This window comes from Rhyacophila brunnea, unplaced genomic scaffold (assembly GCF_057557595.1).
Source record: "Rhyacophila brunnea isolate RB1 unplaced genomic scaffold, BYU_Rbru_1.0 scaffold_7, whole genome shotgun sequence".
Classification (NCBI taxonomy): domain Eukaryota; kingdom Metazoa; phylum Arthropoda; class Insecta; order Trichoptera; family Rhyacophilidae; genus Rhyacophila; species Rhyacophila brunnea.
This window is the reverse complement of record NW_028233339.1, coordinates 6,619,819-6,642,794: the sequence shown is the minus strand read 5'-3', so window position 1 is coordinate 6,642,794 and position 22,976 is coordinate 6,619,819. Positions and strand designations below refer to the sequence as shown.

Here is a 22,976-nt window from a genome sequence, read left to right as displayed (position 1 = left end):
AATTCTAAACAAACTATCCTAAACGCCAATTTTTCGAAATACGTTTGTTTACATCAATCGATTCTCTATGAAGTTTCCAACATTTCTGTACAAACTTAAATGCATAGGATTATAATTATTGAATTTAAGAAACAATTATTTTCATGCCACTTCTTGAGTATCCTAAGTGACATTATTTGCCAATGTATTGATTTTTTCATAAATTTGAATTGAAAAAAATTCCCCAAAATTTATTGTAATTTGAAACACAAAAAATGATTTTTTAATATTTCGATACTACAGAACTAAATCGAATTAAGTATAGGTTCATAATTTCTAAATTTCGCTTTCCTGCACATTTTATGGTTTGGCGTTTAGGATAGTTTAGAATTGAATAGACGATTTTATAAATAAAGAGAGACACTTACGTCGACAATCATTTCCAATATTGGGTTCCGGGCAGAGGCATCGTTTGTACTGATCGCAAATCGCATTTCCTGGGCAATCTTTGTTTACTTTGCATGTGACGATTCCGACGCACTTCACAGATGGATCCGGGTCGGCGAGAAAACCTTCCGGGCATCTGCACGAATATGATCCTGCAGAATTAGTACATTCTGCTCCGATTCCGCAGACTCCAGGTTTAGAGCATTCGTTTATATCGATGCAGCTTTTAAAGGGGTCTCCGGAAAATCCGGGAGGGCACTGGCAGGAGAATTTTCCAGGAGCGTTCGAGCAAATCGCGTTCACCCCGCATCTTCCGGATGGACCGTTAGCTTTGTCGCATTCGTCTATGTCAATACATCCAGCGGCAATATCGCTCGGATTGAAAGTCCAGCCGTCTTCGCAAATGCAGTAGGCTTCCTGTCCGTCCGGTTTACAGAACGCATGTTGGCCACATTTGACGTCGTCGCAAGGAGCTTTGCACGCGACCATGGGCGGAGCCCCGACGTATCCCGATAAGCACTCGCAGTGGAATCCGCCGGGAGTATTTGAGCAAACGGAGTATTCTCCACAAATTTGAGGCTTTTCATAACATTCATCGACATCGATACATACTGAGCCCTTCGGCAAGAATCCGTCTTTACAAAAGCATTGATGTTCTATACATTCCGCATTATTGGTGCAATCGAAATTTGTTTTACATAATATATTCACATCCACCTGAAAGCAGTTTATAATATGAATAACAATGAGATAAAGAATATAATATACTGTTGGATTTGTTAGTGGTTAAGAATGAATGACTCACTTGTTCGCAGGCAACTTGGGGATCGGGTTTTCCGGCATACCCTTGAGGGCATCGACAGTTATAGCCTGGTGCGGCATTTTCACAAATTGCATGTGAGCCGCAAGGTCTTTCGAGTGCGACACACTCGTCGATGTCGACGCATCCTTTGAAAGGATCGCCAGTATATTCTTCTTTGCAGCTACAAGTAAAGCTTCCAACGGTATCGGTGCACAAAGCATTCGCACCGCATGGATTTTCAGCACATTCGTTAACATCTGAAATTTTTTCATTGACAAAACAAAATTTCATGACTAAATGCTCACAGAATATTCGGTGAGCGTATTTATTTGGATTGTTAAAAAAGTTAAAAAAAAAAACCTTTTGAAAAACAAAATGTTAAATGATCGTGTTAATTCTATATACTTTATTAAAGATTATACTTCCGATCAGTAATTATTAATTCTAATTCAAAAAATGATATTTAGTCACAAATTGTTATGTTTTGTATGATAATTATTTTAAATAGTGAAACGATAATATTACGATGAAATAAATAAATTGAAACACACTTTCGCAAAATTGGTCTCCGTGTCCTTTAAATCCTTGGGGACATATGCACTTGAAGGATCCAGGCACATTGATGCACTTGGCGTTGATGCCGCAGGAATTCGACCTTCCGCATTCGTTTACGTCCACGCACATTTGGTCGGAAGACATGGAGTATCCCGTCGGACAGACGCAAGAGAAGCTCCCGTTGCTGTTGAGACACTCCGCCAGACCCTTACAAGGACTCCCCGATGGCGAGTCGCATTCGTTAATATCTAGCAAATTATTACTGCATTATGGATTACTGAAGCACAATAAAGCGGGTGCAGACATGTGACATTTGGTTAAACGGGGTGATGAGGTTTACCAGTTAAATGAGGTCATTTTAATATTAACGTTACGGGTGGGGGAGGGCTTCTTATAACTAATTCAAGAAAAATACCAGTGATCGCTCTTGGGGTTGTTAATGTTTGTCCAAAAGCGACAATCGACAGTCTAATATTTTGGTTATTTAAAAAATCAGACTGCTTTTGTGAATGGCCACCGGTACGATTCGAGAATGATCAAACCACACTTTCACACGCACTCGTCATCAAAAAAAAACAGCACGAAACTCATTAAAAATCTTACGATTCTAATAAGAAAACCTTTCAAGCACAATATTCTATGGTTAGCTCGCCGTTCTACTCGACTCGGAAGCGTCTGTTACCTCGGCATGTAAAGCGATTGGGGAAATTCTTACCGACGCAGCCGACCATGGGATCGCCTCCGTGACCGGGCGGGCAATTGCACCTGAAGCTACCGGGCATGTTGGAGCAGAGGGCGTCTCTTCCGCAAGGGTTTCGTCTCAAGCACTCGTCCGTGTCCTGGCAGCCCGTCGTGTACGCGTTCCCCTCGAAGCCGGCCGGACACTCGCAGATCTTTCCGCCGGCCGTGTTTGTGCAAATCGCTCCGACGCCGCAAGCGTGTTCCGAGCGGCATTCGTCGACGTCGACACACTATCGATGCAATTAGCAATAATAAAAATTGATACAGGATTGATGAGTCAGTAAAAATGGGTTAGATTTAATCTTTAAGTACTTACGCCATCATAAGGGTTTCCGGAGAAACCAGCTTTGCAGCCACAAGTGTAATTTCCAGGGAAGTTTGTACAGATAGCGTTGTCACCGCAAGCGTCACGCTGATAGCATTCATCGATGTCTAAAATATATCAATTATTATAATTTTCAGTACCTAACGACAAGTTATGTTTCAATAATACGTAATATGTATATAATTATAATGACAAAATATAGGTATATTCATATTTTCTTACCGCGACATTCGACTTCTCCATCTCCTTCAAAGCCTTGATTACATTTACAGATAAAATGAGCAGGTAGATTACAGCATTCAGCATTTTGTACGCATCTTGACGATACTGATGGATCCTGACATTCGTTTATATCTAAAATTTAAATACGATTTTATCCACTACATTCTTTTAGAGCATTTAGATATTTAACTACACGAAAGATATGTTTTATTTTTTTACCTTCGCATTTGTATCCATTCCCTATATATCCTGGAAAACATGTGCATTGAAAACTACCAACGGTGTTTGTGCAATGTGCGAACACATCACAGGGTCTCTGTTTGCACTCATTGACATCTAAAAAAATTAATACAATAATTAATAAATACTAAATCAATATAAATCACAATTTATTAAGATGTGCACTTAAATCTCTTCTTAGTTATGTAGGGTACTGGCGAATCTGATTCGAAGCATTAAGTTTAAAAGTAATATGATATTTGAGTGAAACTTTTGATATTGGAAAAGAAAATTCAATATCACAACTTGTATGTAATATAATGTATTATATAGCTATAAATATACGTCATAGGACATACCCTGCTCCTGGCAATTACATCCACCGAATCCGTCATTGCAATGACAGACACCGTTTAGACATACACCATTTGTGCATTCTGTTCCGTCTTCTTTTGTGCAATCATCTGTGAAAATAATAACATTATAGATATTAATAATTTATAGATTTAATCGGTTTAATGTTGTTTAAACACAACATAGTATTTTACAACGTTTTTATTATGTCGTATTCTTATTTGTCCGCTGGTTGTTTGTCCGGTACAAATCTTGCAATCGATTTTTAACTAACTTCCCGACTAGCTAGACATTTGAAACTTTTAGAATATATCAGAACACGATGCCAACGCATTTTTTTAAAAATACTTTTAGCCATTTTTCAGTAGAATTAAATTCATTTTTCGTTAATTCTGTTTTGTATGAAAAGTTATTTCGGAAGAAATCCGTAATCCAATCCACTATTATTGGTTGCTAGGGTCCTAACAACTAAATTATTAATATGTACGTGCGTTACTATGGAAATCAATATGAGTGTCAAAATGACATTAATTTTGGTATTATTTCTATCAAATACATTTTTTTTATCGTTTAAGCTAGTCAAGTCAAGTTTATATGATTCAACAGAAAATTTAAAAACATTGTAAGTATATAAAAAGTTCTTTTTATCTTGTAATTATTTAAAAATATCATCATTATAAGACAACGCCAGCTCAAAATAAAATACAACTATATTATACTAATTTTGAAGGGTGCACAAAAATTAAAATTGTCCCTTGTTTTGTACCCCGTAAAAATTAAAATTATCCGCATTCAGATTAACCCGTAAAATCAATTATTTGTCTCCCCTTTTGCAATGGAGTTGCTAAGTTCTTTATTGATTAGATAGCTACCATATATGACGGTGTATATTGATTGATGATACAGCCAATCGTGTGGTTATTGAAGAGTATGGAATTATTGGCAGTAAAGAGGAACCTAAATTACATGTAAGTACCTATGTTTATGTTATAAATTGATTTGTGTTCGAAGGTTGCGGTACCTTCGCAGTAAGCCTATGTCAAGCTATAGTATACATATGTCAAGATTCTTATAGGTGTCTCTTTCGAGACATAAATTTTACTCATTTACTGTCATATGTACCCCACTTTTGGCAAGTAATAATTATGATTCCGTCATTCTGAGAAGCCAATTGAATTCTTTTTCAGTCGGCGAACCCTTACAAATCTTTCGCGTACCTCAGAAGTACACATACTTGCTTTTCCCACCACCACCCGCTACGTCTCCACACACGTTATACAGGCGTATACCGTGGCGTAACAAACGTTAGGCACTCTTCAAATTCGTACCGAAAGTGTCACAGAAGCAACTTCCCAAGATCTTGGTAGGCGTGCACTAAAGTGTGCGTGATTCCTACTTCGATAATATAGTGTATTCCGGTCAATTATTGTTCTCGATGAGAAAAGACCTTCTCGCCACAAACTTTTTAAAAGCTGAGAAATTTTCCCTCGTAGATACCAAGTCGCAATGGCCGACCGTTCCTACTGACAGTCGGACCGATTTGAGAAATTCTTCCCTTTCAACCGACATATGGAGACACTCCCAGAGGATGTGATCGGCATCCTGCAATTCGCCACGTAAGCAAGTCGTATTAAGAGCTTTAGCAAAATATTTTCCGCACCCATATTCTTAGGGCTCAGACACACGACGCTGCAGTTAGCATTAGTTGGATGCGTTTGGAATCGAGTAAGACCTGCGTCGACGTATATTAACTGACTGCAGTATCGTGAGAGTATCTGAGCTATATCACCATCAGTTGAGGTCAATCCTGTGCTGTTTTTTATGTGTTCTTTCAATATACTTGATTCCTAATTCTTCGCCGTCATTTACTTGAACCCTTCTTGATTTTAATAGTACTATCTATTTAGATACATCATTGTTTACTTACTTGTACATTTGAGTTCCTTTCTCAATTCGTCGGACCCTCTAAAACAGTCTTGTACACCGTCGCATAGCTTCGAGAGTTCATAGAGTTGTAAAACTTCCGTTGAGTCGTTAACTTGACAGCCGAAGTAGCCGTCTTCTAAATTTAAAAAGAATACTTCTCGTTTTATTCCTAATCCGATCCCATGTTGGGATTGGCTCGCTACCTGTGGACAAAAAAGAAAACAACATTAGTAAAAAGAACATATTAATTAAATTACGGTAATATCCAGGATGACTTACAAAAGTTATTTTTACTACCGGATATGGAATAGTTTCAATTTCATAGACTAGAATCTAATGTTGCCATGGCACTCATGGGAGATGCCCTTATGGGCTTACGTGAAGTTGGCCGTATAATAACGAAATAACTTCTAGACATTGACTGCACACTGACAATCTACCGACAAAAATGTGTGGCCCTGACAGTCTCTTAAAAGGGCATTCAATAAAATGATATTCGTAGTATTATATATATAAATTTAAAAAAAAAATCGGTGTGTGTACTTATGTACGCGCGTTAGAAGTTATACTTCTCTGGCGTAACAAAACAAAAACTTGTGATAACCTAGATTCTTCGAGTAGCTCTTAATTATCTTATTAAATCACTCACTCAAGAAAAAGGGCCGTTTATTGGAGCGCCGTTGGTTTTCTTCTATACACTTATTTTACTAAATTATATACTTAATTATTTTTCGTTATTTTTATTTTTAAAGTAACAACTGTCACTCTGATGCTTAATCGTTTGTTTAAGTAAGTAATTGCAAATGGCCGACAATAATAAATTCGTCGCCTAGGCAACGGAATAATTCTACTATCAAACTTGCGTTTGTATACAGCTGACTGATTCGCAGCTAACTTCATAGTGTCGCGTACTTTCGTAACTGTGTGCGCGCGCAGCTCTCAATTTCACTCTCTACCAAACGCCCCAAAAGAAGTATAACTTCAAAAATAGACGCAGACCTAATGCAAATTCTCAATATTGCACGGTGATAACTTTACGTATACATTTTGAAAATGTCGCCGATTATTCATTAGATTAGACAATTATTTGGACACTCAGTTACACATGTCAAATAGTTTAAATAAGCGTTAACAATAATGAACTGAACTGTTCCATTTTCTCACAACAAATAAAATAATACACAACAAAAATTTAATACTTTCATTTGTTTTACCAACATATTTATTATATTGTCGGAAACTGCTGGTCCGTATATAATGACATTATCATTTTTTTGTGAAAATAAAAAACAACAACAAACCTATCATAATAATAATATTATAATGTTGGATAGGTACACGCCAATGGCGCTAACAATCTAGAGATTATAGTCCCGTAAGAAGCGTAAAGAAAGGTCTCGGAATGATGATGACGGAATCGCATACAAGATGGCAGTAATTGAAGGGAACGAAGTCGTTTCCGACCAAACGAGACAGAGCAGCCGGTGTCATCTCCGTGGTCTTTAGCGTGTTTTGTTCGTCCAGTCGGGTGACCATTTTTATTTAACAATATTTTTTTTACATCTTTTAATTAATATTTAATTACCACATTTCAATAACGTGATAATTATATCTAATGGCCAGCTGATGGGCAACGCACCAGTTGCGTTGGACGCAGTGAATGTATAGTGAATTAGTATAGACGTGAAATTTTGAGGATGTTTTTAACAAATGTTAGTCTTTGGGTTTGGCCCACACAGGCATCGCAAGTTACCACCGTCTACCGCAGGTTGCCACAGTCTGCCGCATTTTTGGGGTAACTTGCGGTATGTATTCAATCGAAAATTGATTTTAATAATGTAACAAACAAGAGATTTTAAATTTCAGGTAGACCGATAATATGACTGCTGTTTCTGATTCCACCCTGCTAAGTAAAATACAGTGTTTTTGGTTTAAGTGAAATGAGAACCCAAGTTTTAAGCTACCTACCTTTATTCTTATATGTCAAAGCGATCCAATAATTTTACATAAGAGAAAGGGTAGTTTAAAACTTGTGTTCACTAAAACCAAAAACACTGTATTTTTACTTAACAGGACAGAATAGAACGCGCTGCCTTTGTGTAACTATTTAAACAAATTAAAATTAGTAACCGAATTATAAACGATAAGATTAATAAGCATTGACTGAATAAAATAATAAATAGGTACTACCTATAAGTATTGCAATCCATTTTTTTTATTTAGTATATAATTTATTTTATATCTAATTAGAATCCAAACTTGATACTGATACTTGAAGACTGCGTTGATATGACTATGTATGACTTTAAATCCAATAAGATAAAACATTTTTTAACGTATCCGAAATTTGTACGTAAACAGTTCACCGCAGGACACTTATTCGTGCGCCGCAGTACGTGAAACATGAGTTCGTGTAACATTTAATCAAATGACGAGTTATTCGTTGAACATTTCACCGTGGAGTATATTTGTACGTATGCTACAACATGTGGAGATGTCTTTACTAGGTGAGGTTGGGTTAGGTTGATTTAGGTCAGGTTAGGTTAGGGTTAGGTTGATTTAGGTCAGGTTAGGTTAGGGTTAATCTAATTGGAACAGTAGATACTATTTGAAAACTTTCGCCGCATTTTGTGAGATACGTACAAATGTATTCCACGTTGAAATGTTCAACGAAGGACTCGTCATTTGATAAAATGTTATACGAACTCATGTTTCATGTACTGCGGCGCACGAATAAGTATCCCACGATGAACTGCATACGTACAATTTACATGTAACCGTTTTTTAATATTAGGTATACCCGTGGAATGCCAACTACTAACTAGTAAAGTAAAGTAAATGTTTATTAAAAATTAAAGATTTGTTTGATACTTATGTTTTTAATATATCACAAGAAAAATTATACTGTGACGACTCATCTTCTATTTACATTTTAAAAAAGTCATTGAGATAAATCTGATTTTTCTAGTTATAATTATTATAGTGACCACATATTATCGGGTATTTTTACAAGTTTTTATTGGGTCGTATTCTTATTTGTCCGGTGGTTGTTTATCCAGTAAAAATCTTGCAATAGATTTTTAATCAACTTCCCGACTAGACATTTGAAACTTTTAGAATATATCAGAACACGATGCTAATGCATTCTTTTATTACTTTTTTTAAAAAGTATAATTGAATTCATTTTCAGTTAATTCTGTTTTGTATGAAAAGTTATTTTGGAAGAAATCCGTAATCCAATCCACTATTATTGGTTGCTAGGGGACTGGGGTCCTAGCAACTAAATTATTATTATATACGTGCGTTACTATGGAAATCAAATGACATTTCAGTATTATTTCTATCAAGTAAATTTTTTTTTGATCGTTTAAGCTAGCCAAGTCAAGTTTATATGATTCAACAGAAAATTTAAAAACGTTGTATATAAAAAGTTCTTTTTATTTTGTAATTATTTTAAAATTTAGTTCTGATTTTACCGCAAATGGCGTCGAAATGTAATCTTGTTCTAATTATAATATATGTCCGAAAAAATATTAGCAACGCGTGTTCACTCTATACTTAACGGATCGCGTTTCCCGGTTCCAGGCACGCCAAGGAATAAGAAAATTACTAGAATTTTCCAATTACCGATACTTAGGTTGCGGCCGCGTTGTTCGGTATAACATTATTCTGCCTGTTTTTGTTTCGATCTTTTTCAGATGCAGCATAAATCACTCACGTATTGCGAATTGCATTATAACAGACACAGCAATTTGGTTATCGATTATAGCAGCTACATTAATTTAATATTGGAACTAGTTTTAGGCAATGCTAGGTTTTGATGGGTGAGTGAGGCGTTTTTTTTACTATTTATTCACACCTCGCTTATTCACTGATGCCGAGGATTGCCAGTACCAGGAGTAAATTATTGTGGTCCTCTTTAATTTGTAGCTATGCTATCCGTATATACGTACATAATATATGCAATTTTGAACTAATTTAAAATGAAAAACTTTTTCTTACTTATTAATTAGAATGATCGAAGTTTCATAAAAGGTAAATTGTCAAAAGAAATCAATTAAGTAGGTATCATCAGGCCTCGAAATGGAACGGAACGCACCGGAGCGCCGTTCCGGCTCGTGAAATTTGTAAAATTATCGCTCCGTCTCGTGGAAAAAATATGTTGACTGTCTGAGCTAGATAGGCCATAGAATATAAAATCTGACACACTTATTTTCATAAAATACACATACGATTTGATGACTATGTAAATATGTTCAGAAAATTTTTCGAGCGCTCCGGTTAGTAAACTTTTCCATTTTTGGCGCTGGGTATCAGGTAGGTATAATTTCCATTTCAATACCATAATAATATGTAATATTGATACCTGCATTATGAAGGTAACACAACACAAACATTTTTCAAGAACGCGTTGTTATAAATTTGCTTAAACAAAGTGTTCATACACAATATTTTGATTCAGTATAAAAACATCACGATGAAAAACAATTTTCCGTTTCTATAAAATTCCAACACTGTAAGTAAAGTGTTATGACAGCATAAAATTTCTGTGTCAACCATATGGCCTCATAATAATATAACAAATGACGTCATATCATTTTACAGTGCTTCTCAAACTTTCAAACAAGCTTAGTAAAGAATAGTCCTAGCTGTCTTGGTGCGAGTACGGTTCACTAGTAAACGCTACGACTAAATAATGCAGAGGCCCCCGTTAAGGATCCTACTCATAGACATCTGGGACTGCTCTCAAATTTCATTATTTCATATATGTGAATACTGATGGATGTGTCAACTCCACCTACATCGCAATAAGTATGCGAGAATATTGAAAATTATTTTATTGTTGTCTTATTCTTATATTGTATCTGTCTTAATATAGCCAGTTATAATAATATATACATTATTGAATGAATTTTGCCTGCATTGCATGTGGGTACATAACGCAAATGCTAATAAATATATCAACGTAAATAATAATGATTTTTTTTAAATAAAATATTATGTAGGTAGGTAGGTACATGTCAAAGATAGGGAATTTTTCTAACAATCATTAATTTTTCATATTTTTTAAGTATTAAAATATAGTGTACATGTACTGTATACATGTTTATCATTATATTACGTAAGATTTAAAAAAAATAGATGTTATAAATATTGACTTTACGGCCTTTTAACGGGATTTTATTGTGTCTATCATACAAGTCCAAAAAATCGTGTGAGATTTTTTTATTTAACAATCTAGGAAGGAACCTCAATGTATCATGCACGTGTAAAGGTAAGTAACCCATTGTATTCAAATTTATCTAGCCACCCATACGCCGTACCTACTTATGCATACATAATATAGAATTAATATATTTTTTATGTAAGGTAAGTTTCGTTTTATGAAGTTGTCATTCACTCCCGTTCCTGATGATGTAGGATTTAAATATTTAAAATGTTCAAACACGCGCGTTAAGATAATTTTACTCCCTACTTTAATTATAGTTTGTCAATTTATGGCTACGGCCATATGTTGTAGCTTAACCACTAGGGAATGACAAAAGCAATGGCGTATTTCAAAAAAACACTACCTTATTCTTAGGTCAATAATTATTATAAAGCAATCATTATTCATAAGATGTTTATCACAATTGAATGGTCAAAGACATAGCTTATAATAAGTATCTTTAGAATCATCTTCAAATGTGTTAATTTTGCCGATTTTTTGAATAATAAAATGCCTAATTCTTGTCAAATTTGGGATCACAGAGATTATAAATATAATTTTTTATCGTGAATATTTTACAAAAATTATCTCATAATAAATTATACTAATGGTTTCATAAATGCGTTTAAAAATTAATAAACGTAAAAAATCTTAACACCACTGCACAGTTATGTACCGAAATATGCCTATATTCTAAAACATTAGAGCGAGAGGTTTAAAAGAATACTATTTTATGTAACAAAAATACTTTATGCAGTCATCAAATGTTTAAAATAACTATAAAGGATAATAAGGCTTCAAAATTATATAAATAGATTATCTACAACGTTTAAGGAGTGTCCAGGATCACGGTTTGAAAATACAATAAAAACTCAATTTTGACCTTCGACGAGCATGTCCCCCCTTAATATTGGGGACCACCTTTAATCAAATCACTGTTCCACCATCATGTTATGTCGTTTTCCGGAAGTCGCTACAGTCGAGTGTAAAATATTATCAGTGTTGCCATTATTATCGGAGAAAAACTCTAACGTGATTAGTTTGTATTACTTAATATTTGTATTGTGAGCCTAGTAGTTGTAGAATAAAGTATGTGTGGAAATTTGTTTGTTAATATAGTTTTAATTAGTGTAAGTTTATAGTTGACGTTAGATTATAATTAATTATGCTTTAAACAAATAGACGTGTCGTACTTTGATTATAGTATTCCTATAATAAAAAATAATATTTAAGAAAACGTAAAATAATGTTATGTCTCATATTAAGACAAATATAATGTTTATCAACAAAAGGAAAATACGAACACCAGAAATCCAGTGGAAAAGAAAACCGAAAGAGTTGGTCGATTCCTTTAAAATTCTTGGCATAATACTAGACAGGCACATCAATTGGGCGAAACACGTCGACTACATATGTAAGAAAGCAGCTCAAATGGGAAAATTCTTTTTAAAAACAGCAAGAGCCACTTGGGGGGCGTCTCCTGAAGTTCTAAAGATTATATATCATGGAGCTGTGGAGCCAACCTTAACTTACGCGGCATCGGTCTGGAATAAAACAACTCACAGAAAGTCGATCAAAAAAAGACTGAATTCCGCGCAAAGACCTTTCGCAATATCAATTTGCAAGGGATATCGCACAATATCGCTAACGTCAGCACAAGCCCTGGCAGGAATAGCGCCAATAGATATAAAAATACAAGAACTTACAGGAATATACCAAGTTAAAACAAGCCACATACTTCCCCGACACTTACCTACAGACAGAACATACGAAAACAAAATACACTACACACAACTTCCACATCCTGGCAACAGACATCTAGAAAATATAGAACACATAGGAACAGTTGACGAAGACACTAAAACAAAATACCACATCACAGGATTGGAGATCTACACAGATGGCAGTCTAATCGATAACAAAGTAGGGGCAGCTTTTGTAGCCTACGAAAATGGAACATTAATAACACCCCGAAAATTTAAGCTCGAAAGCTACTGCACTGTTTTCCAAGCAGAAATATTTGCTATCAGAGAATCTCTCGAGTGGACACTCAAAATATTAAAGTTCCACAGACACGACTATGTAAACATATTCTCAGATAGCCAATCCAGTCTGGTAGCTCTCCAAAACCCATCATCGACACACCCACTTGTAAGAGACATTTTAACACTGTCAACACAGCTTCGAATGATAGGAACAAACCCCAGATTCTTCTGGATAAGAAGTCACACAGGGATAGCCGAAAACGAGGAAGCTGATAAATACGCTAAACAAGCCACAACAGACAAAAGACCTTTAACCTATACACACTTCCCTCTGAGTTACGCAAAACAAAAACTAAACGAAGATACCATAGAGATATGGAACCACAGATACACAACATCCGCCACAGGATCAATAACGCAGAAATTTATTCCAAACATAAACTGTGCCATCACTCTTGCCAGGAACTTAAAAATATCACACGAACTCACACAGATACTAACAGGCCACGGATCGGTGCGAGCTTATCTAAAAAGATTTAAATTGAGGGATGACGACTGTTGTCCATGTGACGGCAACACATCTCAAACTGTGTGGCATGTCATCAACGACTGCCCTATACTAGAAAGGGAGCGATGGACTCTCAAGACTCGATGTAGACAACATAATCACGAAATTGACCTCCAAAAGCCTCACGAAGCACTAAGCAATAGAACAACACAAGAACACTACACAAAATATTTAATCCTGGCCATAAAGAAAATTAAAGATATAAATGGAGGCAGCTAATTAGCCCCACATCAATGCAACTAACCCACCCAACCACCTTGTACGAAAAAGCAAGGGTATGGTTATTATTAAAAAAAAAAAAAAAAAAAAAATGTTATGTCTCTGAGGAAAACCTCCTTTTATAGAGATGGGGCATAAATGTATGGAAGTGATGGAAAAAAAATGACTACTTATATTATTTTCATATATTATATTCTAAAGTGAGGGAAGCATTTATATTTAGATATCACAGAAAACGCCATATATAAGAAAATTCAACATTTTTGATGTTTCTACAATCTAACATTATTCAAATCTAACGAAAAGATTAATTAAAAACGTACGTGGCTTAATAGTTTTAATTTTTCTCTGACTACTCTGTTAATTGAAAAACAACTGGTTACAAATTTATGGCCCATATAGCGAAATAAATAGTTCAAAACCATCTATTTATGAAAATAATAATAAATTATGACCTCGACCTAACACGAAACGATTCTAAAAAATAATAATCTTCTGTTGGATGGATAATAATATAAGTTCTATTCTCTTGTTTCGTATTTACTATTATTATTAATATGTCATAATTGGCATACACATTTTTACTAAATTTCGGATTCTTGGACGTGGATACTGAAGAAGGCCAAGACACGGTTGCAGAGCCAGAAGGAAGAAGAATACGAATATATTTATTGTTTTTTGTTTTAGATGTGGAAATATCGTATATATAATTTTATGGAATATTACTTTCGTTTTCTAGCGCTTCTTTCAATAATTCTCGCTGTCAATTGTTGACATCACACATTGAGAAATCTACGAAACCATTTACGGCATTTGTGCGTAGGATAGCCGTCCTTACCTAAAACGGCGCAACTGGCGAAAGTCTATGACGCTGATGAGCCGTATATGTCGCTGGGATTTTTTTCAACTAGGCAATTTATAATTGCGCAGATTTTCCGTTGATCAGGCATTGTCGAAAAAAGAGAGAGCGTATCCTGGCAATACTTTAACATGACAGTTATTTCGTTTTGACAGTTACAGTTTGTATTTGGCAATGATTGTGGGAAGTAGACAAGGATTATTAAAAATAATATATTCGCGACGAGTTTTTTTTTTAAATAATGGCTGCCTTATTTGGTAGCTAGTCGAACACAATCAAATAAAAAACTGTTATTGAATTATAATTGACAATCACGACGAAAACAAAAGTGCAAGATTGTCTTTTTATTATATTCAGATACCAACCAACCCACCTTTTAGAGATTCGGGTAATGATTATGACAATACGAATTGTTTTATAAGTCTATTAGAATTAGATAATTGAATAAAGTAATTTATTATTTAAGAATGCAGATTTTTAAAATAAAATTAACGTCAACTTGTAAAAGCCTCAGCAGCATATTAATTAGAAAAAAATCTCGTACTAAGTAGTGAGATTCGAAAACTCACCTTTAGATTACGGGGTGGACGGTCATACTATTGATAGGGTAATCAAATAAGAACTTAATTTTTTTGTCGGGTTCGCGATGTCTAGTTTACTTCCGTTGTCCTTGGACGTCACGTTATTGGTGAACAGCAATGACACGTGCATACCTAATTTAAACTTTATCCAAATATGTTTGCCAGTCACTCTCGAATTTTTGAAGTTGTCAGGTGTATTTAAAAAAAATGTACCTATCTAAAATCGTAGACTCGCAATATTGTCTATAGAATCAGAGATGGCATTTAAATTAGATTTAGTGATATATACCTATATCTTGTTACTAATGTATCTATACAAGACATTTCTTAGATATTGGAGTCATGAAAGGATGATAAAAGTACTGTATAAAAAATGTGGCGGTATTTTGGCACTGCTCTTTTGTCTAGGGACGTCACTGCGTGTTTAAATACGTATTGTAGGTACTTAGTCCGGAATATATGAATATAAATTCAAAACCTGTTTCGTCCTGTTTGATTTTATTCTCAATAATTATTGATCTCACTGTAAATACCAATCAAGAATAGGCGAATAGAGCCCCCCCCCCAACTGGTTAAATTCTCTATAACGCAGGGTGCTATTAAACTCTTGTCAAAATATCAATATAAAATTGTAAATAAGTAGGTACATAATGGTATGTGTTTATTGCCTATCCACGTTGTTGTAATGTTTAAATTGCAGTTTCATTTCACAGTATTGTATTGTTGATAAAAATGATTTTTCTTTTAGCTGTGAATATAATAATTGTATCTCAGAATATGGCATATAATCAGGTGCGCTGGGTGTCGAACCCGGTTGTGTGCAATACCGATATAGAATTTATTTACCAATTTACTAGCACTAGTGAATGCAGCGATCTGCACTGGCGCATGTAAGATATCGTAACGCACGAGTTGCTGTACCATGTAATAGTATCCAATAGTGCACTCTTTTCTCCTTGGCAGTGAGTTTTTTCTTTCGCTTTAATTATTGCGCAGATGAAAAACTGTGAGAAATAATATTTTTATGTCGATTTTGTCCCAGTTTATTCATTCATAATTAAAACAATATAGTAATCTGAATTCGAATTATATTCGAACACTATTTACTTGTTTTACATTGAAGCGGACATTATATATTATATTATTAAATATACTTAAGTAAAAACGAAACAGTAAAAAATGTATAAGTAATCGAGATCAATATTACTTTATTACCTATCGTTTTTATAGATATTTAAGTACATAATAAGTTTTGCGGTTCTTTAGTATAATATATTATTATGCAGACGATAACATCGACGTAAAAGAGGGTCCTAGACGATGGTCCAACAGGTTTAGGCGTCAGATATAAGGATGGCAGGATCGCGGACATTTAAAAAAGTCACGATCCTTAACAGTGAATGATTATTAGACATATGGGAGCAACATTTTTATTACGAGCAATATCTATTATGCCTACCAATTGATGATTATTCACTATTATATTTGGACGTAATAAATAAAGAATTTCAACTTTCTAACTATTATGATTAGGTATATCAACAAATATAATTTCTTTTTCTTTTAAAGTTTTTGTAATCTGCGCAATCAACACAATTCAACCAGTAGAAGTTTAATTAAATACCTCCGTAAATTATGAAGTAATAAAAATAATCTCTTGTCAGAAATAAGCGAACGCATTTCATAAGATGCGTAAAAAACTTACGGGTAAGCGACACCAAAGCTTTTTCCGTTATGATTACGTAAACCATTACGATTTATATAAAAAAAATAGATACAAAAAATTATATCAAGACACCTCAGTTGTCATTTTTATTGCAGTCAGAGTACGTTTAGTATTGTTTCACATTGAATATTACGTGAGTTATGGACGAGATGAGTCCATTTTTTGTTGACAGTCAAGTTAGAATATAAAATAAATGATAGTAACATGCTAGGTAATTATAGTAATATTATCTGCAAAGTATCTGGACTTATAATAGACATAGAATGATTTATATTTATTGTAAACTTTTTATAATGTTGTTGGTGTGATTGAATTTACTGTTAGGGGGTATCTTGGCATCATTAAAATATGAAGGAATAAAAAGGATGGCGGCTTGTTTTGACGCTTTATTGTACCTAAATAATTGTTGATTTAGTGTGATTGCTTATTTAAATATTCTAAATAATGGTAGACCAGAAAGACTTTGGTGGCAGCTTTGGCAAATAATAAATCTCAGACGACGAAAGTGTTATGTTTGCTATAAAGAAATGTGTAATTCGAAATAAGTTGCACCAAATAGTCTTTTGTCAGTTTTATTAAAATGTAAATATATTCATTGAATCAACTTTACAGTAGCACAAAGTTAAATAACACGAATATTTAATAACAGACATTGATTTCTTATATGAAGATATATAGGTATTATATATAATTAGGTATATATACACCAGTGGCGAAGTGTGGAGGTAGGCTGTTAAGATCCGCCATAAATAGTGCACATTAATCTTTGTCAGTCATACATATTTGTTTTCATTAAAATAAGATTACAATTTACGAATGGTGTTGGTTAGTTTTTAAAATTCAATTAAACCCTGCAAAAACCAAATCATAATCGTTATATATTTTGGGCGATACGATAAAATTTTGCACATTTTTTCATTCATTCTTATTCGTTTTCGTTGAATTAAGAATACATATTACACATATTGTTGGTTATTTTTTTTAAATGCATTAAGCTCTGCCTAAACCAAACTATAATAGTTAAAAAATATTCTTCTATCCATAAAATATCCAAAGTTATGTATGATTTAATTGCATATTTTTAGATATTTTATAGATATTTGAGTATTTTTTGACTATTACCTATTATGGCTTTGTTTATGCAAGGGTTTAATTGAATTTGAAAAACTGACCAACACTATCTGCAATTCGTAGTATTAGTTCAGTAAAAACAAATAGGTACGTATGACTAACAAAGTTTAATATGCACTATTTATGGCGGATCTTAACAGCCTACCGCTTCGCTACTGATAGCTACAGCCTTCGCTACTGATATACACTGGTAGAAAATAATTTTAACAATAGTTACTTATTATTAATATTAGGAATGGTTTTAATTAATATTCGGTTTTCCTTAAGCACCAAAGTACACATATGTACATATATCCGACTGTTACAGTTTAAAATGCATCAATATCATAATAAATTAACTTTATTACATGATACGTTGTATGTTGAAAAGTACTCAGAATCTATTCATGATTGAAATAAAACAGTACTTTGGAGTACATACCAGGTAATATTCTAAAGAAAATTGACTTTTATGATAAATCCAAAAAAACCACCTCAAACCTTATTGCAAGTCTAAAAGGGCCAAAGAGCAAATAAGTAATAAAACAGTAGTTGCCTGTGCTTTATTATGGCATTAATCTACAGGAAATTTAACGGTATATAGATAAAATGAATTTATCGTACCTATATGAGGTTTATCCCTCGTAAACGTTTCTCATAATACACATAAATATGAATTGCATATGAAAATAATGTTGGCAATTGGATATCGAAAGTGCCACATTAAAAGGACTTCAAGAATGATATATGTTCAGAAAAATAGTCACAATGTTTGGCATTTCATTTTCAGTGCCCAAAAAGAGTTGTTTCGTGATGTAGTTAAAGCCTTTTTATATTTATTGTAAAGTTTAAAATTATACCTTATGTACTTTTGTTAATTCAAATTTTGACAACTGCAATTAATAAGCAATGGATGAATTAATATGAAAAAAATATTTTTAAGGCAAGAAAAGGAAGGCCATAGGTTTGATTATTAAAACAATATTAAATAGCTACACTCATAATGCAGGGAAATGTAAAGAGCTACAGAGGCGTCGGCAGAAAGAGAATATACTCTCGGTTACGGTAACCTCAGACAGTGGTACAATATCTAAGACGTTGGTAATCTGATACCTACGTCTGGCCTAGAATAGGTAGATGTACCTACCGATTGTAATTTGGTTACTACATTAGATAGAAGACTACTAATATGTAATTAATTAATACATAATGCAACAAGAATGTTTTGTTAACCGTGTTTCCTTGAATTTATGTATGTATGTCCGATGTCGTATTCGACTGTGTTTAGGAAAAAAGGCGTAACCTTCGATTTTTCGAAAATTGCTTTTATTAGATATTAAAAATGTATACAACTAAATACACGTTCCGTAAAAAGGAATTAAGCTGCAAATACCGATTTATTATCTAAATTCAGATTTTAATTGAGCTTAAATTAAGTTTTAATTTAAGGTAAAAAGCATTAAGCCTCAATTTTAATGATTTTTCTGTAATAACTTCTTTTTTATTAGTAGATCGAAAAGATATTACACCAAACCATCAATCATCATGCATCCAATGTATGTGCCTATTTTTTTTTTTATTAATATTGAACCAAAATCATTCAAAAAACGTTTTTTGTCTCTCCTGTAAAATTTGTTTTGTGTGGGTTACGCCCTTTTTCCTAAACACGGTCGAATATTTCTGACACTTTTTGCAAGTATGAAAGGTTGGACAACCATAATAGATAACAGTATAATAATTCGCGTACTCTAAATAAAATGTATGCAACCATTAGTATCTTACTAAGAGTATATACCAAGAGTTGGCAAAATATATATGTTTAGTGCAACCTCAAGATGTATTGTTTCCAAGTGACTTAGTATGTAAAATAAATCTATGGATGGTTTATTTTATGGTCACTACTCACTGCATATAACCACTCTAAGACATGTTTGACCATATTTTTCTCCCATAACAGTTTTTGCAAGAAATCTGATTTATACATCGCTGAGGCCGGGCTGAAATGCTGATTGCCGCGAAGCGCCATTTTTTATAGCTTGTACAATTAAGAAAATTTGCGCATACTTTGTAGGTAGAAAACTTATAAAGGAGAATCGCTACACATATGCCATACATGTGAATTTAAAATAATAAAAAGAATGAAGGAACTTTAAATATTTTTGTTACACATTTTTTTAATTATAAGATACAATCAAAAAATTTTCCTTGGAGACGTTTTTACAAACGAAAAATCATACGTTGCCAACCGTTTGGGAAAACCCGATATAAAATCTTATTGGCTTTAAACCACTTCACTGATCAGGCGATACCCCATTGGCTGCATATCGTTTAATATACATACGTCAACCAATGACTGGCTCCGAATGATTTACGAACTATCAAAAAATGTGTATGCCTCAAATGTATGTGAATTTAGCTAATTGCCTATTCTATAATCATTCTATAATCAATGGATACAACTATGCTTGAAAAAATAATATCCTCGTTGAGAAAATGAATAGGTAGTAGTAAAATGTATATTTTTAGTAGGTACTAGCTAACAGTAGGTAATAGCTAAAAACGCCCACACTGGCCGCGCGGCTTAAGCGTTGAACTATAACGCCGTGGGTCCCAGGTTCGAATCCTGCGTCTGGCAAGTACACATATTGTTTTTCAATTTGTGTGTTTCAGGGTATGGACCTAATAGGTTGAGCAAGTGGCTGACATCCATTTTTCGTAAAAAAAACAAAATCTGTCAATATAAACCTCTACTCTGTGGAGGCCCATATGATCCTATTAGGATCAGACATGGTCGAAAGAAGAAAAAAAGAAGCTAAGACCTAGGTACTACAATACGTGACTAGATTTTTACGAATTTCCGTTTTTTTGTTGTTTCTAAAAATTTATATTGATTCAAAATTAAATAATATATGTATATACATACTCAACTAACTGTTTAAACAACATCATTATTCATTACATATTGAAAATATATTAATTCAAAATCAAATATACCGGTCACATTATGTGCTTAGTGCACGTAATTATGTGCTTAGATTCAATTTCCTTTTGAGATTTACGTTAATACGAAGATATTATATTGTAATTATATGATGTCCATTTAAACATAATATGGCAATAATCGTTATACTTAAAGAATTTATCGTGTTCAAGGCTAATACTTAATGGGTACAATAAATTGGTATCTACGCATAATTGCAAAACAGTTACATATCTAATAAGCAACATTTTTTCATTTTAATAATTCAATGAAACACTTTTCAATTCATATTAACTGAGCATTCGCCTTCGGTGTACCGACGGGCGATTTTATTCCGGTTCTTATAGTACAAATCTATGTGATGTAATGGCTCAAAAAGAAACATTAAATTCTCTTAAAAATATTTTTACCTGTACTAGAATTCGTCGGTGCGTGTTCTAAAGAAATTCGCTTTGAACGAAAATTAACGTTTAAATATGTATAGTACTTTTTTTGTTAATAAAAAGCAAAGTCATTATTAACTGTGTATGCCATTTGAATGCAGATTACTTTTAATGTTCATGCGTGCATAGTAAATTTTCGATTTAATAATTCATTTAATAAAAATACAAAAAAAAAACAATCGCAAGGTAGATTGATTACCTGTTGGACTTTAATAAATTCTTCAGTTTAACTGTAATTAACTGTTTTTTTTTCTACCTGCAAAGATTATTCAGAACACCATATAACCTTGAAAACCTATAGTATTGGATATGAGAAAAATAGACGAGATTAACAGTTAATCTATAAATGATTTATTTATATTGTTTTATAATATTATGATAACCAATAGACAAAGAAAGGCACATAAATAATTCCGTGGAACACTAGAAAAATCCGCTGGGCCGATGCAAGGCCGACTATAAACAGGCCGGGGGACTGAATTGTGAATTATGATGATAATATTAGTTATCGACTATTTTAAAATTAAATGCGGTAACCTGTTCGCAATAAATGAAGATTTTCGATTGTAGGTATATTTTGTTCAAATCGATCAATGTGTTATAATTTATTTCAACGTGAAACAATCATCATTTTATATAAACAGTTTAACATATTATTGCACTCGAAGGAGTTCTACCATAGAGGTATTAAATAAAAAGAGGGGAAAACATTCAACACAAATTTGAGCAACAAAAATCGTCACGTCGTGAGAACGCGGCAATACGCATATATATTTTTAATTATGATTTTTCCTGACGAATCGACCGTCTAAAACCGCCACTGACTGTTTTATCTGAACGTCACGGCATAAATTGTCGGGATACGAATCTTTCGCAGTATAGTTATTTTCTCGTACAAAATTCGCGGGTGTATATCGCTATTTTTATATTATTGGCCATGGCATGGGAAGAAACAGACGGTAACGGTAAAAAGTGGTCTCGAACGAGCGGCGAATGTGCTCGCCCCGGGCTTGCGTCGCTTCGGTTTTCGGCTAGCGGTACTATCTCGCTGCCAGAACGGAAGTCTACCGCGGAGGAGGTACTGCATGGCCTATTCTTGCGACAATCGGAGCCTCTCGACGGCTCTTCTTTCTTCGCAGCGATTTGGCAACGGATGTAGAAAAAGGTGCAACTGTAATTATCAAAGCCTGAGCATCGGACGTACTTACTCATCTCCCTGTAACTAACAGTAAATATATGCACATTTTTGTGTTTATTTAAAATAGTTTTTGATTTCATTATTAAATTTTCAAATAAATGACCAGATTTAGATAGAAAAGTCAAATAATGCTTGATTATACAGCAATACCAATCTAATCTTTTCAATTACTCATGTTCTATAAATACAGAACGTAAAATATTGAAATTTCTCAAAAGTTTACTGAATATAATTTACTTTACTACATAATAAAACTAAATGTGTAATACACAAGCCATAACTATGGATATTTTGATCTACTAAAAATGGTTCCTACTAAATCTACTAAAAATGGACCTACTAAAAAATCCACAGTGGCCGCGCGGCTTAAGCGTTGGACTATAACGCCCTGGGTCCCAGGTTCGAATCCTGGGTCTGGCAAGTACACATATCGTTTTTCAATTTGTGGGTGTCAGGGTATGGACCTAATAGATTGAGCAAGTGGCTGACATCCATTTCTCGTAAAAAACAAAATCTGTCAATACAAAC

General features: G+C 33.7%; 1 protein-coding gene across 1 annotated transcript in view; it reads right to left on the bottom strand.

Annotated features, from left to right (window-relative positions):
* Positions 1-22,976, bottom strand: part of dpy (fibrillin-like protein dumpy) — a 373,870-nt gene that overhangs the window by 141,551 nt on the left and 209,343 nt on the right. The window contains exons 3-11 of the mRNA XM_085957936.1: positions 5,572-5,773; positions 3,650-3,754; positions 3,291-3,407; positions 3,072-3,203; positions 2,841-2,956; positions 2,499-2,754; positions 1,780-2,031; positions 1,232-1,485; positions 408-1,143 (exon numbers count right to left, since the gene is read on the bottom strand). Of these exons, the coding sequence (XP_085814062.1) occupies positions 408-1,143; positions 1,232-1,485; positions 1,780-2,031; positions 2,499-2,754; positions 2,841-2,956; positions 3,072-3,203; positions 3,291-3,407; positions 3,650-3,754; positions 5,572-5,773 (2,170 nt within the window). The remainder of the gene's footprint in view (positions 1-407; positions 1,144-1,231; positions 1,486-1,779; positions 2,032-2,498; positions 2,755-2,840; positions 2,957-3,071; positions 3,204-3,290; positions 3,408-3,649; positions 3,755-5,571; positions 5,774-22,976) is intronic.